Source organism: Gopherus evgoodei, chromosome 5 (genome assembly GCF_007399415.2).
Source record: "Gopherus evgoodei ecotype Sinaloan lineage chromosome 5, rGopEvg1_v1.p, whole genome shotgun sequence".
Classification (NCBI taxonomy): Eukaryota; Metazoa; Chordata; order Testudines; family Testudinidae; genus Gopherus; species Gopherus evgoodei.
Genome location: NC_044326.1, coordinates 47,242,405 through 47,259,178, shown reverse-complemented (window position 1 = coordinate 47,259,178; position 16,774 = coordinate 47,242,405). Strand labels below are relative to the sequence as shown.

Sequence of the window (16,774 nt, the reverse complement as noted above, 5' to 3'; positions counted from 1 at the left end):
AGCCCTGTTCAGTTCTTGGCATTTGGCAAAATACTGTGTCAGTCAAAAATTTGTCAAGAGTAAGTCCAAACTGTCCTCAGGCCAGTCTACAGAGGGAGACACATCCCAGATTCTAAAAAATGGGTGTCTGAATCACTTGGAAAGAACATGATATATTTTCTCCCTTCCTTTCTTCCCAATCATAAGATCTGGGTTATCTGGGGATGCTTCCTTACATTGTCCCTCTACTTATGTATTAGATGATAAGATGTGCCATTACTTAGTGTGGTAAGGCCCAAAAGAAAAGAAAAGAAGCCTGTGACCTGACTTGGGAGACCCAGCAAAAGAAGGTAAAAAGCCCTGCAGATGTTTTTCAACTTCTATGAGCTTTGACTCTTCTCTCAAAGAAGGGGAAAGCTCTTGGCTTTGGCTCATAAAAACTCCAACCTAGCTTTAGGAGGAAACCCACTAGCATCTCCTGCAAAGTTCATCCCCCAAACATGTTTGAAACCATGAGGAGTAAGATGGTGGCCACCATTAAAATCTGGCCAGAGAAATAGGATGAGGAATTTAAAATCACAAGCAAATACCTGATATTCAAAACAAAAACAACTTTTCCATCCCACTTCATCTCCTTTGAAGAACATTAGTTAGGAATAGGAAATGCTTGATAAGGAAAAAAAGTTGGTCATTGAGCCCCGAAATTCTACAGGATCATAGAAGCCAAAGGTTCAGCCTTCATCCTCCCAAGTATCAATACAGTAGTTTCAGCTCTGGCAAAAAGACAGGTTAATGGGGATGGATTTCATCTTAAATAATCCTTTAGACAGGAAGGTAGATGTTCCAGTTAGAAGTGACTTCAAAGCTTCTTCAGCAGCCTTACAGCCACAATGAAAACAATGGGCTTTGCTAGAGCCACTGTGTCCTGTTGCAGAGACCTAAAAAATCTTAACCCCCAGAAACCAGTCAAATTCAGTACAATACTTAAGGGAATATCCTTAGCTACTACAATGATAGTGAATGAATTCATGGACCCCATGAGAGATTTGGCTACTAATTTAGTGTTCAGACCCCAACTTTGACTTAAGACCTCAACAATTGATAACTATTCATAGCAAATCATTTGTGGCTCAAAATTGTCATGTTCAAGGTGAAGCTTAATGAAGTAATATTTAACACATACAAATCAGAGTTTGCTCTTCAGTCCAAGTTCAAGAAGGACAAGTCATCGTACAAAGACAGAAGTTTCCTTCATTCATATGCAGAATAAAAGTATGAGAGAGAGAGAGAAGGGACTACTCTTATCCTATAGGTAAGACCAGGGTCTGAAACAGTTGAGGAAAACAGCACAGAGAATAACTCCAAATCGGTCTTGCAGTCCAAACAGTATGATTGCAAAAGAGTCTGCCTCTGTCCAGAAATAGATCTAAGAGGCAGGATGTCCTACTTCTCAATGTATTTCATTCAGGTAAGTACACAATCATCCTGATGGAAATTTTGCACCTCCTACAACTAAAAGCAATAGAATCTGTTTATAGAAGATGATTCGGATTCTGTTCCATATTCTTCATAGTAAGAAAAAGATGAAGAAGAGTCCTTGTAGTCTTAAACCTCTTAAGGCTTAACTGATTAATGAAGACGACAGAATACAGGATAGAGACTTTAACTTTCATAACAGCATTCAGTCTCTTCAGCAGCTCGGCTAACATTGGTAGATCTGGCAGAAACATATCTTCATATTCAAGTCAAGCCCTTCATTTGGTGGCAGTAGGAATCTTGTGGTGAAAAAAAATCCTCCTTTTGTAGTCTGGACCCCAAAATCATGAACAAAGCTACCATCTTCTAAGGATGCAGGAAACATTTGGGCTGCCACAATGTAAAGGGAATGGATTCCCCACCATCACAGTTCATATTTCTGCAGTAAACAGTACTATACACACAGGCTTATCCAAGTCTCTGGTAGAGCAGCTATAACACTGAAGTTGCCTAGGGCAGCCTATCCATCCAAATCAATAGCTAGGTGTATATTTCTTTTCTCGGATCTGTGCGCAGTGCTACAAGTTCTCATGCCCCATCCATTTGAACATGTGACGTATAATTTCATGTGTTTCCTTTGCATAAAGACATGCTTCCTGCTGGTAGTGACACTGGCAAGAAAAGTCTCCAAAATTTCTGCTCTTGGAAAATATGAGTCTAACTGTATCTTCCGTGAGGAAAGGGTCAGCAGGATCTCAACATTTAAAAGACAAAGCATGGCACATGATAGGTATGAGAAGAGCAGTTAAACTTTACCTTGATGAGACCAATCAATTCAAGAAAAAAGTGTCCTCATTCACTTTCTTTCAACCGAGTGCCTGGGCTTGAAAGTGTCCAAATGCTCCAAAGCTGTGTGGAACAAGAGCTATAGCACTGATTTTTTTTTTTTAATCAAGGGGGAAAAAAAGCAGTTCCAGAAGGGATCAGGAAACATGCTCAACCTGCAGGAAATGTGTTAGCGACTACAAAGCTGCCCCTGCTCATTTATAAACACTATATTTTAAGAAGCACTACAGCTTGACCATCCATTTCCTAGAAGAAATATTCTTTATCATGAATATGCTCCAAGGGGAGGTTCCAAAGTAAATTACTCTTATTACCCTTAATTTTAGGGAAAGGGATACATACTTCTCTATCTTCTCTTTCCTTACTTGCTCTCTCTACATTTCAAACATTTCAGACTGGGGAAGAGGAGAGGGCAGGATCCACAATGGAAAATTTGTTACTTGCTGATTCCCTTACTGAGGTAGACCTCATCCTCAATCTTCCCCACCCAAGATAAATTATTGGAATATCTCTACAATAGTTTTTACAGGGTCTATGTATCATATATAAACCAGAGTACTAAGGCACTGTCGTTAACAAGTTTATTTATACTCTACTACTAATTTGCTGATTCCATACAGCTGTGGAGGTACTCATCTGAAGTTAGGGAGCCACCTCATTGACAAGTCTGAATTGCATCTAGTGTTTGCAAAAGGAAAGGTGAAAAGATTGGGGGAGATGTTAGTCCCATAAAAAAATAATCATGTAACAAATTTTCTATTTTACTCAGAGCCTGAGCTACAGTATATGTCATATCAGTCATCTAAATCAGCAGTTCTTAGTCAGGGGCCTGGGGCCCCCTGGAGAGTGGCGAGTAGGTTTCAGGGGGTCTGCTAAGCAGGGCTGGCGTTGGACTCACTGGGGTCCAGGGCAGAAAGCTAAAACCCAGCCGGAAAGGCTGAAGCCCATGGTGCCAAGGCCCGCCATCTGGGGCTGAAGCCAAAGCCTGAGCAACTTAGCTTTGCAGGGTCCCCTGTAGTGTTGGGCCCTAGCAATTGCCATGCCTGCTACCCACTAATACCAACCCTGGCTTTTGTATGTAGAAAAACAGTTATAGTGGCACAGGTGGGCCATGGAGTTTTTATAGCATGTTGGACTGCCTCAGAAACAAAAAAGGTTGAGAACTCCAAACTAAATTCAAATGGTCTCAAATATAAATTAACAAGAGAAACTAAAAAATCTGTATGTTTCTAATGTACAAAGTGTTGCTTTATGAAGAATGCTATTGAATTGAAGTACGTACTTTAATTGATACAGATAATGACAGTTTGTTTTGCTATCCCTAAGTAAAGAACATACAAAAAATTAAAAAAAAATCAGGTTACTTTAAATTTTAAATAGGATCATGTATATAAAGGTTATTTGTTTATTTGATATGCTTGTGGTAGAATGGCCTAAAATGTGATCGTCCCAAGAAAATGATTGGAATCATTTAAGAATTAATTTGAAAAATGAAATTCTAAAGAGTGGATGAATTTCAGTTTACAAATACACATGACTCCCTCCCTGAAGATGTTCCTCGAGATATTATACAAAATAAAGAAAAATGTACCTTATTAAGTGTTACTTTCAAAATGTCCGTTTAATAGTCCTATATTTAGTGACATATTTGAAGAAATGACTAGTGATTTTGTAAATCCCTACGTTTTGCAGTGCTCACCCTGAGATACTTAACAGAGATCTGATTTTTTTCAGTTAGTGTTGAGTACCTGCAGTCTGAATCAGGTCGCTTTAATGTGTTTCAAGGGAGGCACTGAAAATGACTAGTTTTTTGAAAATATAGCTCATACATTGTGATGACTACTGACTGCTGCTTACTTTTATTCCTTGTAAAGTGATGAGTTACAGTAACTCCTCACTTAAAGTCGTCGCGGTTAATGTTGTTTCGTGGTTACTTTGCTGATCAATTAAGGAACATGCTGATCAGTTAGGAAACATGTTTGGTTAAAGTTGTGCAATGCTCCCTTCTAACTTCGTTTTCAGCTGCCTGCTTTGTCCACTACTTGGAGGAAGAGCAGCCCATTGCAGCTAGCTGGTGGGGGCTTGGAACCAGGGTGGACCGGCAGCCCCCCATCAGCTCCCTGGTCCCCTAAGTTCCATGTGCAGCAGCTGCACAGCAGGCTAGCAATTGCAGTTGTCCCTCCCCCCACTGCCATGTGCTGCTCCTGCCCTCTGCCTTGGAGCTGCTCCCCAAGACTACTACTTATGTGGGGAAAGGAGCAGAGGAGGGGGGCTAATGTCAGGGTGTCCCGCTCTGCCCACTCCTGCACCCCCCTTACCCCATCTTCCATAGAGCGGGGTGGGAACACATGATAGGGCTCAGGACTGAGGGAGCTTGCTGGCAGCAGCTGGTCTCAGCAAGCTGATCTAATTAACAAGGCAGTGTTCTTAAAGGGGAAATGCGCATCTCTCTCTCACACACAGCGTGTGTCTCTGTCTGCGATGCTGTCTCCCCTCCCTCCATTCCTGCTGCCTTGTAGAGTGTTAGAGTTAACCACTGAGTGCTCAGCCAATTGCTAGTTCATCATTTAGCAGTAAGGCATTCCCTGGGAAATATTCCACACTCTGATTCCTCCACCTCAACCAAGCTTAAGTTAGGAGTTACTGTATTTTATACTGATAAAATATAAAATTGCTTCCTTCCAGTACTGTTCCACTGGGACCTGATCAAATTCTTTTACGAGGCGCTCAACTAAGAAATACCCAGTGGGTTCATGGAATAGTTGTCTATACTGGACATGATACAAAACTCATGCAGGTTTGTCATTTAAATATGGATATTTTATAAATTCTCTATTTTATTAGGTTTTTATACTATTATTGTTACACAAAAGCCATCTTTACTCTTTGTCTTAAAAAATGTTTTAAGTTAAAGAGACCAGAAGATCTGTCTCTTTTAATGTTGGCTTTAAGGTAATAGTTAAAATATAGTGTATTTGTAGCAAAGCTGCTCTTTTTGTGAGTTAGATTGAGTAAAATCAAGATGTATTTCTTCTGTTGGTTACATAGAAAGTTACCAAGCATTTATCCTTGGAAAAATGTTTTTTCCAGTTGCAGGCATGTCCTTATTCTTATCAGTTTAGATCACTGTAGTTTGCTTGATAACCTTTGTATGATTTTCTGGCTGTTTTCAAAACTGTCTTATTGCATGCCTTCCTCACAGCATAGGAGGAAGAATACTTTTATGAACACAGTGTGAAATTAATTCATTTGAAAGTTAAGAGTGGGGAGAGGAATATCAAACCCCCAAAATATGAGGGTTTTTTTCTGGTATCATTTTGAATATCACAAGAGATCTGTAGTTGTCAAAATAAATTAATGCATTCAGTTTAGTGATGCATTATCATTTATTCATTTTCCAGTTTGTAAAGATCAGTATTTTGAAGTGGATTTCATTGTTCTCTAAGATCAGATATAATGCTCAGGATACATACTATGCAATTTATACCAATATTATGCAGTGCATTTTTTCAGAGAAATGTGTAGAAAAAGACACAACAAGATAGTATGAAAATATTGGAGAACTACACGTACCTCATTTTATACTTAATGTTTACAATTTCCTTGTGTTTCACAGAATTCAACAAGCCCGCCTCTTAAACTGTCCAATGTGGAACGAATTACAAATATTCAGATCTTGATTTTGTTCTGCATTCTTATGGCCATGTCTTTAATCTGTTCTATTGGTTCAGCTATATGGAATCGAAGGCATGGCCAAAGGGACTGGTATCTCAATCTAAACTGTAAGCACTAAAATAATTATATTACATATTTTGTTGTCTGAATGATACTTGCATAAGTTCCATAATTGAAAAATAGGACAGTAAAACATTCATCTTATATATTTACATATTGATTTTATTATAATATCCATCTTTATTTACCTTATATATTGACACTAGATATATCAAAGCTGGTGTAAAGTGTTTATTGGCCATTTGAGCCTCTTGCTAAGTTCAGTGAATGGTGAATTCACTCCAGGAACGGAAGTTGATATTTTTGCCTCTACCATCTTTCAAGGGTCTGTTAAGAAGCAACTTTAAATCTTCTCTGCCCCTTCTCCCTTATGCTGACCTCGTCCTGACCTGTAACATTTACTTTCCTTGTGCCCTTCCCCCAGTAAGTAAAGTTGTGGCTTTATGCTACATCAGACCTTTCCATATGAGGGTCTGATTGTATCTCAGCCTTCAGTTGTTTGTCTCAATCATGTAGGGAGCATGATCTTTAACAGGCTGCTGTTAGAGGAGAGAGGAAAGAGATAGGTCTATATGAAGCCCTATAACACATTTCAGTGGACAGCTGGCCTAGCAGCGTGCATGAGGTACTGATAGCCTTTGAGCCTTCAGTTCCATGAGCAACGAGTCAGGATAGCTAATGTCAACAAGGGAACTAGATCTAAAGGAAGCCTTTGTGATGCACTGCGGTGTGCAGATGCTCAGTCATATGTGCTCCAGACTCTCCTTTAGTAGGCATCTAGCATGGCTGATCCCAGCAAGGAAATCACGGCAGCAAGACTTCAATTCATCCTAGCTAGTTGACATCCTATTCTTTCCCGTCTTCTTTTGAAGCACCTGACTTTGAATCCAAAGTCCTTAGATCTGAAATCAAAGTATAGCACTTAAGGTTTGTCTTTGTCCATAAAGAAACTGTGGGATCGTAAATTGAAGCCAAGCTCTTAAGTTTTGACTCAGTAACAAGCCATTTATTCATGTTTAGGATGAGTTTGGGTTTATAGAAAACCTTGATTCCCTTCTCTGTTGTATTGAAGAAGAGAACAAACTGCTCAATGTTTTTAAGATGATATGTACATAAGCAGTTCTCCAAATCCCAGAATGTGTGCCTTCATATTATAGAAAGTGATTTGGATCCAGGCAGCCCTTGTTCTGATCAATAAAGACTTTGTTGATTTTAAGCGAGGTATGTTTTAAGTGAGCAAGCAAGCATTGAGCTAATGTTCAAAGGCCTGTGACCAGTATAGTCTCATGCATTCCCCAGTATGGATGTTTTTGACAGAGTTGCTCAAAACAGCCCTTCCACTGGCTCCAAAGACAAGTTACAAGATCAATATCATGATTTTGGATCTCAGATCTGTGAATCTTATCCACTCATAAAACATCCTGGAAAGGTGAATAGTATCTTCTTCCTTTTTAGTTGCTGTTACTTTCTTGCTCTGTGTTTCCTGATTCAAAACTACGTCTTTGGATGTCGAGCTATAGTATGCTAGAATGGTCAGCTTTTTGTAGGCTGGAACATACAGCTCCAAAGTGCCACATGACCCTGATTATGTAAAAGGGTGATTTTTGCAAAGAATGAACATTAGAACTAAAATAGAATCCAGATTTCCATCTCCATAACACCCTAGAATATCTAGCTGATTAATGGAATACTCTCTTGAGAACTTCCCAGAAATTGAGAACGAGGAAGAACAGAGAAACAAGAACAGATTATAGTGTCTGTGCCATCACTTCATACTACTTTGGATTCTTCTGCTCACTGCTTCTTCCTCTACTTTTGAGGATTCTATGAATTTTCAGGACATGGCAACTGTACTGCAACATAGGTGGCTAAGAAGAGTTGCTCTTCGTTTCTGAAGAGGTTTGAGCTATTTTACATTCATCTTGCCTCTGGCACAGTACTTGTATCAGCTGCTTCTGAGAAAGATGGAGGTCCTCAAGTCTTATAGTACACATACTCAAGGTAGCTCAGTAAGAGCTAGTGCACGTTTAAATAGTAGCATAGCCGTGGTAGCATGGGCAGTGGCAGCAGGGGCATGACTGAGCTGTGCCAAGAATGTACCAACCATTTTCAGGCTGGTTTGTGTGCTGCACAGCACAGCCGTGTCTCTGCTACCTGTGCTACTGCAGCTACACTGCATCATCAGCCTGTTAAAGACAGGGTAATAATTTTTTTGCATTCAAAGAGACTGATCACTGCTGTGGAGCTCTGACATAGTGGTGAGCATGGTTATAAATGGATGAATAAAAAGTGGTGTCAAGTAACTCTTCTGGAAAATTAATTTTAAAAGTTCATTTCTAGTATTTGTCTAAATATAGCTAATCATTGGAACTGTTTAATTGGAAAAGTAGTGTAAAACTGTTAAGGCTGGTCTTCACTACAGGGAGATTGATTCAACAGAGATCGATTTCGTGGATCTAATGAAGATGGCAGAGTGTTCTCTGGTTCACCCTGGTACTCCAGCTCTCCAAGAAGGGTAAGGGGAGTAGACTGGAGAGCATCTCCTGTCAATGCAGTGCAATGAAGACACTGGGCTAAGTTGACCTAAGCTATGTCAACTCCAGCTGTGTTATTCATGTAGCTGGAGTAGCATAACTTAGGTCAACTTACCCTGTAGTGAAGACAAGCCCTTAGTTACATTTCACACTGTTATTCTAGACTTTGTGTGCATATATGAAATAAGCAAATTATACTGCAGAAGGGGTTGGGCATGTTGATTTTTAATAATGTAAATAGATAATGAGCTGCTGGTGGATGCAAGTCAAAGTTTGGACTTTGTATCCAGAAATGTGTTTATGGAAGCCTATCCAAACCTGTTTGATTTAGGAATCAGCTTTGAAATGTCATGTAAACATGCTTCTTTGTGAAATATCCAGTAAAATCATGCATCTGTGCCTTCTAAAACCATGAAGATACCGTTTCTTATAGTATCTTGCTGCTTTACCTTTAACTGCTGGAGGAGTGAGGATGTGTAGAGGAGGAATTAAGATGTGTTCTTTCCTCTCCCACAATTTTCACTTTTTAAAAAAAATTCTCAAATTTAGAAACTTCATATTTAGAGTAAACTAAAGGTTCAGTTGGTTCTTACTTGATTCAAACTGGTTTGATCTTCCCTACAAAGCACATACAAAAAGCAGATTACCTGATTTTTTGCTCTTTAAAGTTGGAGAAAAATTATTCTGTATATTAAAACTGCATTTGATCACAACTGAGACCATATCTTCCATGTAATTTACAGCCTTACAATATGAATTACAAAGTGTTATTACCATAGTAATGTCTCAAAATACCTAAAGAACTTCTATCTGTATATTACAAAAGCCAACAAATGTGGCCGTGAAAATGTTACCTGTTGATTGCCTAACCCAAACACTTTAATTTTACAAGTGCTTTCTTTTATTTTAACAGATGGTGGAGCTAACAATTTTGGACTGAATTTCTTGACCTTTATTATTCTCTTCAATAATCTCATTCCAATCAGTTTGTTGGTTACACTAGAAGTTGTTAAATTTATCCAGGCATATTTCATAAATTGGGTAAATATGACATTTATTGTGGCTTACACTGATTTCTAAAACCAGATACTATTACCTGTTTGTGAATCATTATAGGCAGTTCATTTCTATAATATAAATCTTTCTCTTAATTTTTCTTTAATTTTTTTTGTTGAACATAAGTCAATCTGCATTTTAAAGCATGCAGTATTAATCATAGTATCATAGAAACCTGAAATGTATTTGATCATTTAGTGCTTCCTTGCAAACTCAGGATTTTTTTCTGCATCACATTTCCAGTGTTTTGTTCTTTCCAGTTTTTAAATGTTCCAGACAATAGGACTTTGATTAGGCCCCCTGAAAAAACTGTTCCATGGTCTAATAGATAGATCTCTTTCAAGACATTTTTCTAATATTCAGCCTAAATTTTGTTCTCTTAATTTGATTCACTTTCTTCTGATTATACATTCTGGTTTTACCCTGAATAAATTATCTCCCTTCTGGTGCTTACCTCCAGATATGAAGAGACCATTATGCCTCCTTTTAATAATCTCTTAAACAAGCTATAGGCTTTTGCTCTTTTATTTATTTAAATTCAGCCCCTTGATTTTGTTTCTCTTCACTGACCTCTGTTTAGTTTGAGTCTTTTTGAAAATAAGGTGCCCAGAACTGAAAGAAAAATTCCAGCTGTGGGCACACAAATTGCATGATCTTTTTCCTTAATCAAATATGAAATATCTCTGTGTGTATGAGATTTGATGTGTAAAATAAATGTATGTGTGCACGTGTGTATGTATCTAATGTGTATGTACAATGCATGTTTGAGATTTGCATGTAAATTAAAAAACAACAAACTTTTTTGTAATTCATCAACTATTATATATCTGTTGATTCATTTTATGTTAGTGCCAAAATGTTACAAGCATTGTGCAACAAGGAAAGAGGACAAAATGCAGTGGCCGCCTTAAATATCTAAAACTCTGAAAGACAAAAACTGACAGATTGGAGAAAGGGATTAAAACATTTAAGCAAAACGGTTAAGGTGTTGACCAGCGCACACACAAGAAATCCAAACAGGTTACAGTTTGGAAATTCCTAGTTAGGGCAGAGTTAAGGATGAGTCCATTGTGGTGACACCATGAGAGGAACAAAAGAGAGCAAGAATCTGTGTCTTTAAAAATCAGTTGAGTTTAATATGAGACTACAAACATTAAAATGCCTTAAACATAACCATAAGGCTTTTTCACATAATCAGTACAGGACAATTAAGATTATTTAGGAGTCTTAGCAGCGCGTTTCCATATTTTAATGTTTCAGTTTTTGTAAGTTTAAATTTCACTCTGATTTTTTAGTTATTAATGTTTTGTTTTTGTTTTAATAATTATAACATCCCTGTAATATATTTTACCTAAGTTACTGATATGTACTCTCATCCTAAACTCCATTTCAGTATATCGTTTCTCAGGGAATATTTACCTTAGTACAATGTGTAAATGCCTTGCTGTGTTATACATTCTATTATCTAAGAAATATAGCGGAAAAGTTGATACTCCTAATATGGTAATTTTTAAAATTTTCAGTGGTACCCATTTTAGATATATTGATACAGTTACTATCCCATATATTGATCACTGAAATCATCTGAATAAAACCTGTCTCTAAAGTCTAGTACGGGGTAGGCAACCTATGGCACATGTGCCAAAGGTGGCACACGAGCTGATTTTCAGTGGCACTCACACTGCTTGGGTCCTGGCCTCCGGTCTGGGGGGCTCTGCATTTTAATTTAATGTTAAATGAAGCTTTTTAAATATTTTAAAAACCTTATTTACTTTACATATAGCAATAATTTAATTAATATATTATAAACTTATAGAAAGAGACCTTCTAAAAACGTTAAAATGTATTGCTGGCACGGGGAACCTTAAATTAGAGTGAATAAATGAAGACTTGGCACACCACTTCTGAAAGGTTGCCGACCCCTCGTCTAGTATAAGTCATTAAATTAATTTAAAAGCTGAAAACATATTTCTATTTCAGAAGACTCTTTATACCTATCTGATTGTATTTGCAGGTTTTTCAGTTGAAATAGGTGACATAAAATTAGATAATTTATAGTCAGGTTCAGTACATCTGTCCTTGGTCAGATACTATAGTTATAGGCTTGGAAGGTTTAAATATTTAAATGTCAGTAAACTTCAATTTCACTGTATACATACTAGGTGACAAAAATATTTCCATCAATAATAATAATTTACAGATCAGCAAAGAAAAATGCCGCATGAAAACTTATTAGAGTTTTATCTAGGGATTTGTCTGTTTTGATATATGTTGACAATTCGTAATTTAATGTTTATAAAGCTTTAACCTTTTGAGTCTTAACATCTATTGTTATTAAATAAATATTGTCTACCTCCCCCATTGTTTAACACTCCCCAGAATTTCCCACAATTGAGGATTTAAATTGATAAAAGTAGGGGAAAATGCTTAAAAATAAACACTGATATCCGTTGAAATTATAAAAAACCTGAATTCTGCCACACCTACATATATAAGTAACAAATAACAGTAAAGAAGCTATGTAATTTATCTTCAAAAAAATTATGGAAAACTAGCTTTTAACTACTTATATCTTTCTTCAGGATATAGACATGCACTATGAACCTACAGACACTGCCTCCATGGCTCGTACATCCAATCTCAATGAAGAACTTGGCCAGGTAGACCAAATTGCTTACTGTAACTTACTAGTGTGTGAAATGGTTCACTCTAGAATTTGTGAGCAATTGTTTTTACTTGAACTATTAATGTGAGAGTGGTCTTAATCTTTCATAAATGTTATCAGTCTTGATTTTTTTTAATGGATATGTTCTGCGTAGTAATTATTTAAGCATATATTAAATTATTATGCATACGGTTTTTCATATATATTTATGTTCTTATTTAGACAAAGGAATTTTAGCTCCAGTTTTAAATATGCATGTGTGCGTATCATACACACACATAACTACATTACAAGAAGATTATGAAGTTTGCTAATTCAAGTGCTCAAAAGTTAAAAAATTTCACAGTCTGTGCCAGTGCAATTTTAATTCAGTCCCCTGATACAATATGCATTATGATACAGTCTTTACTTTTATGATCACATGACTGTTTTTTCCACAGGACCCTGCTTCATTCAGTGGACAGAATAGACATTGCTTGCTTAATGAGCGACTATTCATTATTTTTTTAACCTTGTTGTTCAATGTGTGGTTCATGCCTTTTTTACTGCACTCTATTGAAATCCTCCTCTGAAGACAGAATTATTGATGTCCTCATGACCCTTTCTTTTGCGCTCATCACTGTGGTACATTGGTGCTTCACAAACATTGATGAATTTATTTTCACAACACCCCTGTGAGATAAGGGGGTATTGTTATCCCCATTTTACAGGTGAGGAACAAGGCACAGAGAGATTAAGGTCAAAAGTATCCATTAATTTTGGATACAGAATTTGAGACTACTAGGATCTGATTTTTTCAGATTATTTTGAAGTATATAGCACTTTATATGTTCAAAGCACAGCTCCCAAGACATCAACTGCAGATGTGAGTTCTTCTGCAAATCAGTCTCCAGGGTCTCAAATGAGACACCCAGAAAATAAGGAGAACTCAGTTAACCTGTGAAAAGTTTGGTTTAAATGGCTTGACTAGCATCACATAGGAATTCTGTTGCAGAGGCAGGGATAGAATCCAATTTTCCAGGGCAGCATTCAACCACTTTAATCATAATATCCTTTTTCTTTCTACAATCCTCTGCCTCATTCGTTACATACTGTCAATTTCTGCAACAAATGAAGAGGGAGTCCTACAGACAATATTGTCTTTCAACTACACAACCCTCATTCATCCGCAGAGCAGTGCCATCTTGTGTATTGAATGAGACAGAAGTCCTGTGGAAAAATGGTACACAATCATTAAATTAAACACTGTATCATAATGCATACATTTGAGTGCTTGATTTTGCTACCTGGATAATATTCTTTTAACATAGTTTTTTGTATGTGTAATTTCTGAGCTTTTAAAAAATGAAACTGAAAAAAAAAAACAAATCACATTATGCAGATACATCCTATTGATACGCCCTCATGGGAACCTTTGGATCCACCACACAGCCCTCTACTATTGAGCTAACAGAGTTTCTGATAGGTGGTGTAGGTTGTCATCCATCCTCTGTGTGAACCAGAGGTATATTGCCCATTTTGCCAGTCAGTTTCACAAATATTTGCTGACAGCAGAATGATGATGAGATAGGAATCGTGGGTTCCCGTCTAGGCTCTGGAGGGAAGTATCTCTAGAGGGCACAGACTTTTCTGCCCATTTCCCCACCCCATTTGTCTCCTCTTCTGTTATTTCCCTTCCAACCTATCCCTGTTCCAGTCCTGTCTCTTCTCTACCCCTGGCTCATTGTCCCAATCCCATTCTCCTCATCTTGCCAGTCTACATATCCATTCCTCAGGCTTCTTGCCCAGTAAGTCCTTGTCTCAGTCCTCCAGACTCCCTGTCCCAATATCTTCTCCAACTTCTAGTCCCAGTTTCTTTTTGCCCAGACATTCCCAGTTCCTTCCTAGCTCCTTGTTTCCAATCTCCTTGCCCATCCAGTCCCATTTCCACCCCCTTAGGTCCTCATCTGGTTTCTCTCTCTCTCTCCACCTTGAATCTACAGTTGCCTACCACACCCATGTTCCCCATCCCCAGTGGCTTTGTCCTCTTTTTCCATGGTCTCCTTGTCCAGTCTAAGTGTCCCCTCAACTTTTATTCCAGTCTCTTTGCCCAGGCAATCCTAGTTCTCCCACTATACTATGGCTCCATGTCAAAGCTGTTGCCCCAGCCCCCTTGCCTCCTTTTCCCTGCACCACTGCTTCTCAGCCTCCCCACTCCAGCTCCTCATCTGATCTCATTTATCGGCTCCCAGTCTTTCCCTTCCCCCATTTCTCTCCCTGGTTCCCAATCTTCTTTCCCAGCAAGTCCCAGCCTTCCCCACCCCTGGCTTCCAGTCCTAATCTCTCCCTCTCAGCTCCAAGTCCCAGTCTCTCTATCTAGCTAATGCCAGTCTCTCACCCATGCAACTCCCAGTCCAAGCTTCCCTTCTCCACCCCTTGGCTTCTCATCCAAGTTTCTGCTCCTTCCCTCTTCCCAAGCTCCTTATTCCAATCCGTTCCCACATGTCTCTCTCAACAGATCTGTCTCTTGTCCCTTCTGCATTTGAATCAGGAAGCCTCCTCCTCCACATTGCAGGGACCTAGCAGGCAGTCACTGAGAACACAGGAGAGAGAGATTGGCCTGGCTTTTCTCACACATTTTTAATTGATGCTTTGGGTTTGGAAATAAGCTTCCCTCATAAGCATATTAATACATTAAGTTTAAAATTTATTTGGAAGCACTGGCCTCTGTCAAACACAAGATACTATACTAGCTACACCATTGATCTCACATGGTAGTGGAATTTCTGCAATCTATGGAGCATAGAACTATGAAGTATACCTCCCTATATTGAATCAAGCCCAGTCTGTACATCCATCTTTATGTCTTGTCTTTTGCAGATATGAAATTTTAGGTATCAAGAATGTATTCATAAAATTTATGTTCCAAACCAAATATTTTTATAATCAGTAAACTGAGTAAAGTAGTTCATTGCAGAAGAGGCTAAAAGTGTTTAGTATGTTAACAGCTATGAATTACTAGATATAGAAATGTCTACTGAGCATAATGTAATGAGTTTTTAAATTCATTTAGGTCAAATACATATTTTCTGACAAAACTGGTACCCTGACTTGCAATGTAATGCAATTTAAGAAGTGCACCATAGCAGGAATTGCTTACGGGTAAGTGTTTGGGTTTTTTATATCAAAGTTGCTTGGTTTAGTTATTTTTATTTACTCCTGGCACTGGATGTAGTTAAGAAAACTCTTTTCATAGCCAGAAGAAAAAGGTTGTTGGTTATGAGGCTGACATTCTTTATCCATTCAGAACATAAAAGAGAGTACCTTTGCTCACAAACAGAAATTAAGATAAAATTTAAGACTGAAGGTTAATTGTTATAGTTACATAAGAGTTTCAGCACATCAGATGTTTAGATGTTAGTCTTATTAATACCTTCATTGATCAATCTTTACTCACAGCTACAGAAAATGACAGTGTTTTGTCCCACATTTTATATTTCACACAGACATGTACTCCTGTGCATGCACACTTGTGTAAATGAACAGTTCAGTATTATCACACTGGATGAACAAGAATTTGAACATCTTTTTGATGTTAGGCTTTGCTATTACATGAGTCCAAAGATGGATGGATGGATGGATGGGTGGGTGGGTGAGTGTGTTTTAACACAGGTTTGTTATGTGGGTCCAACAAATGCAATGTTTCATTATATTAAAATATATTTTTACAGCTTATTGTAATTAATATCTTTGGCAGTAAATGCAGCAAAGAGTCCTGTGGCACCTTATAGACTAACAGACATATTGGAGCATGAGCTTTCATGGGTGAATACCCACTTCATTGGATCCATGTCAGATGCATTGACAGTAAATGTTTCCCTACTGAAATGATCTTTGAACAACGTGCCTTTTTTGTTGGAATTGCTTTTGCACCCTAAGCTGGTGGGAATGATATGGATGCTGTAACTAGGGGTACTGGGTTGCAGCAGCACTCCCTGGTTTCAAGTGGTTTCCATCATACACAAGGTTTACAGTTTTGTTCAATGGCTTTCAGCACCCCCACCATGAAAATTGTTCCAGCACCTGTGGGGAATGACCTCCTTTTTTGGTGTGGTAACTGGGGGATGGGAACTCGGACTTTGCAAAGAGACAGAAGAACAAAATAGCAGCTAAGTTTTAGACTTCCAACTTAGCTAATGTCAAGTGCCTAGATCAGTGGTCCCCAACCTTTTCGTCTGGTGGGCGCCAGACGAAGGACTGTGGTGGTGGTGGAGCAGCCGCTGAAATGCTGCTGAATTTTGGTGGCATTTCAGCGATGACGCCGCTTGCAGCTGACAAGCGGCGTCATCAAGAGGCGTTGCTGCCAAAATGCCACAGAAATTTGGCGGTGACGCCTCTCGATGACGCTGCTTGTCAGCTGCAGGCAGCAACGCCTCTCGATGACGCCGCTTGTCAGCTGCAAGCGGTGTCATCAAGAGGCGTCACTGCCAAAATGCCACCGAAA

The 16,774-nt window shown here is 38.4% G+C and overlaps 1 protein-coding gene across 5 annotated transcripts in view; it reads left to right on the top strand.

Moving 5' to 3' along the window:
- Nucleotides 1–16,774, top strand: part of ATP8A1 (ATPase phospholipid transporting 8A1) — a 254,637-nt gene that overhangs the window by 74,921 nt on the left and 162,942 nt on the right. For all 5 annotated transcript variants that reach the window (XM_030563157.1, XM_030563155.1, XM_030563159.1 and 2 more), the window contains 5 exons: nt 4,987–5,098; nt 5,918–6,083; nt 9,484–9,611; nt 12,209–12,286; nt 15,344–15,432. In XM_030563157.1, coding sequence (XP_030419017.1) covers nt 4,987–5,098; nt 5,918–6,083; nt 9,484–9,611; nt 12,209–12,286; nt 15,344–15,432 — 573 coding nt within the window. The remainder of the gene's footprint in view (nt 1–4,986; nt 5,099–5,917; nt 6,084–9,483; nt 9,612–12,208; nt 12,287–15,343; nt 15,433–16,774) is intronic.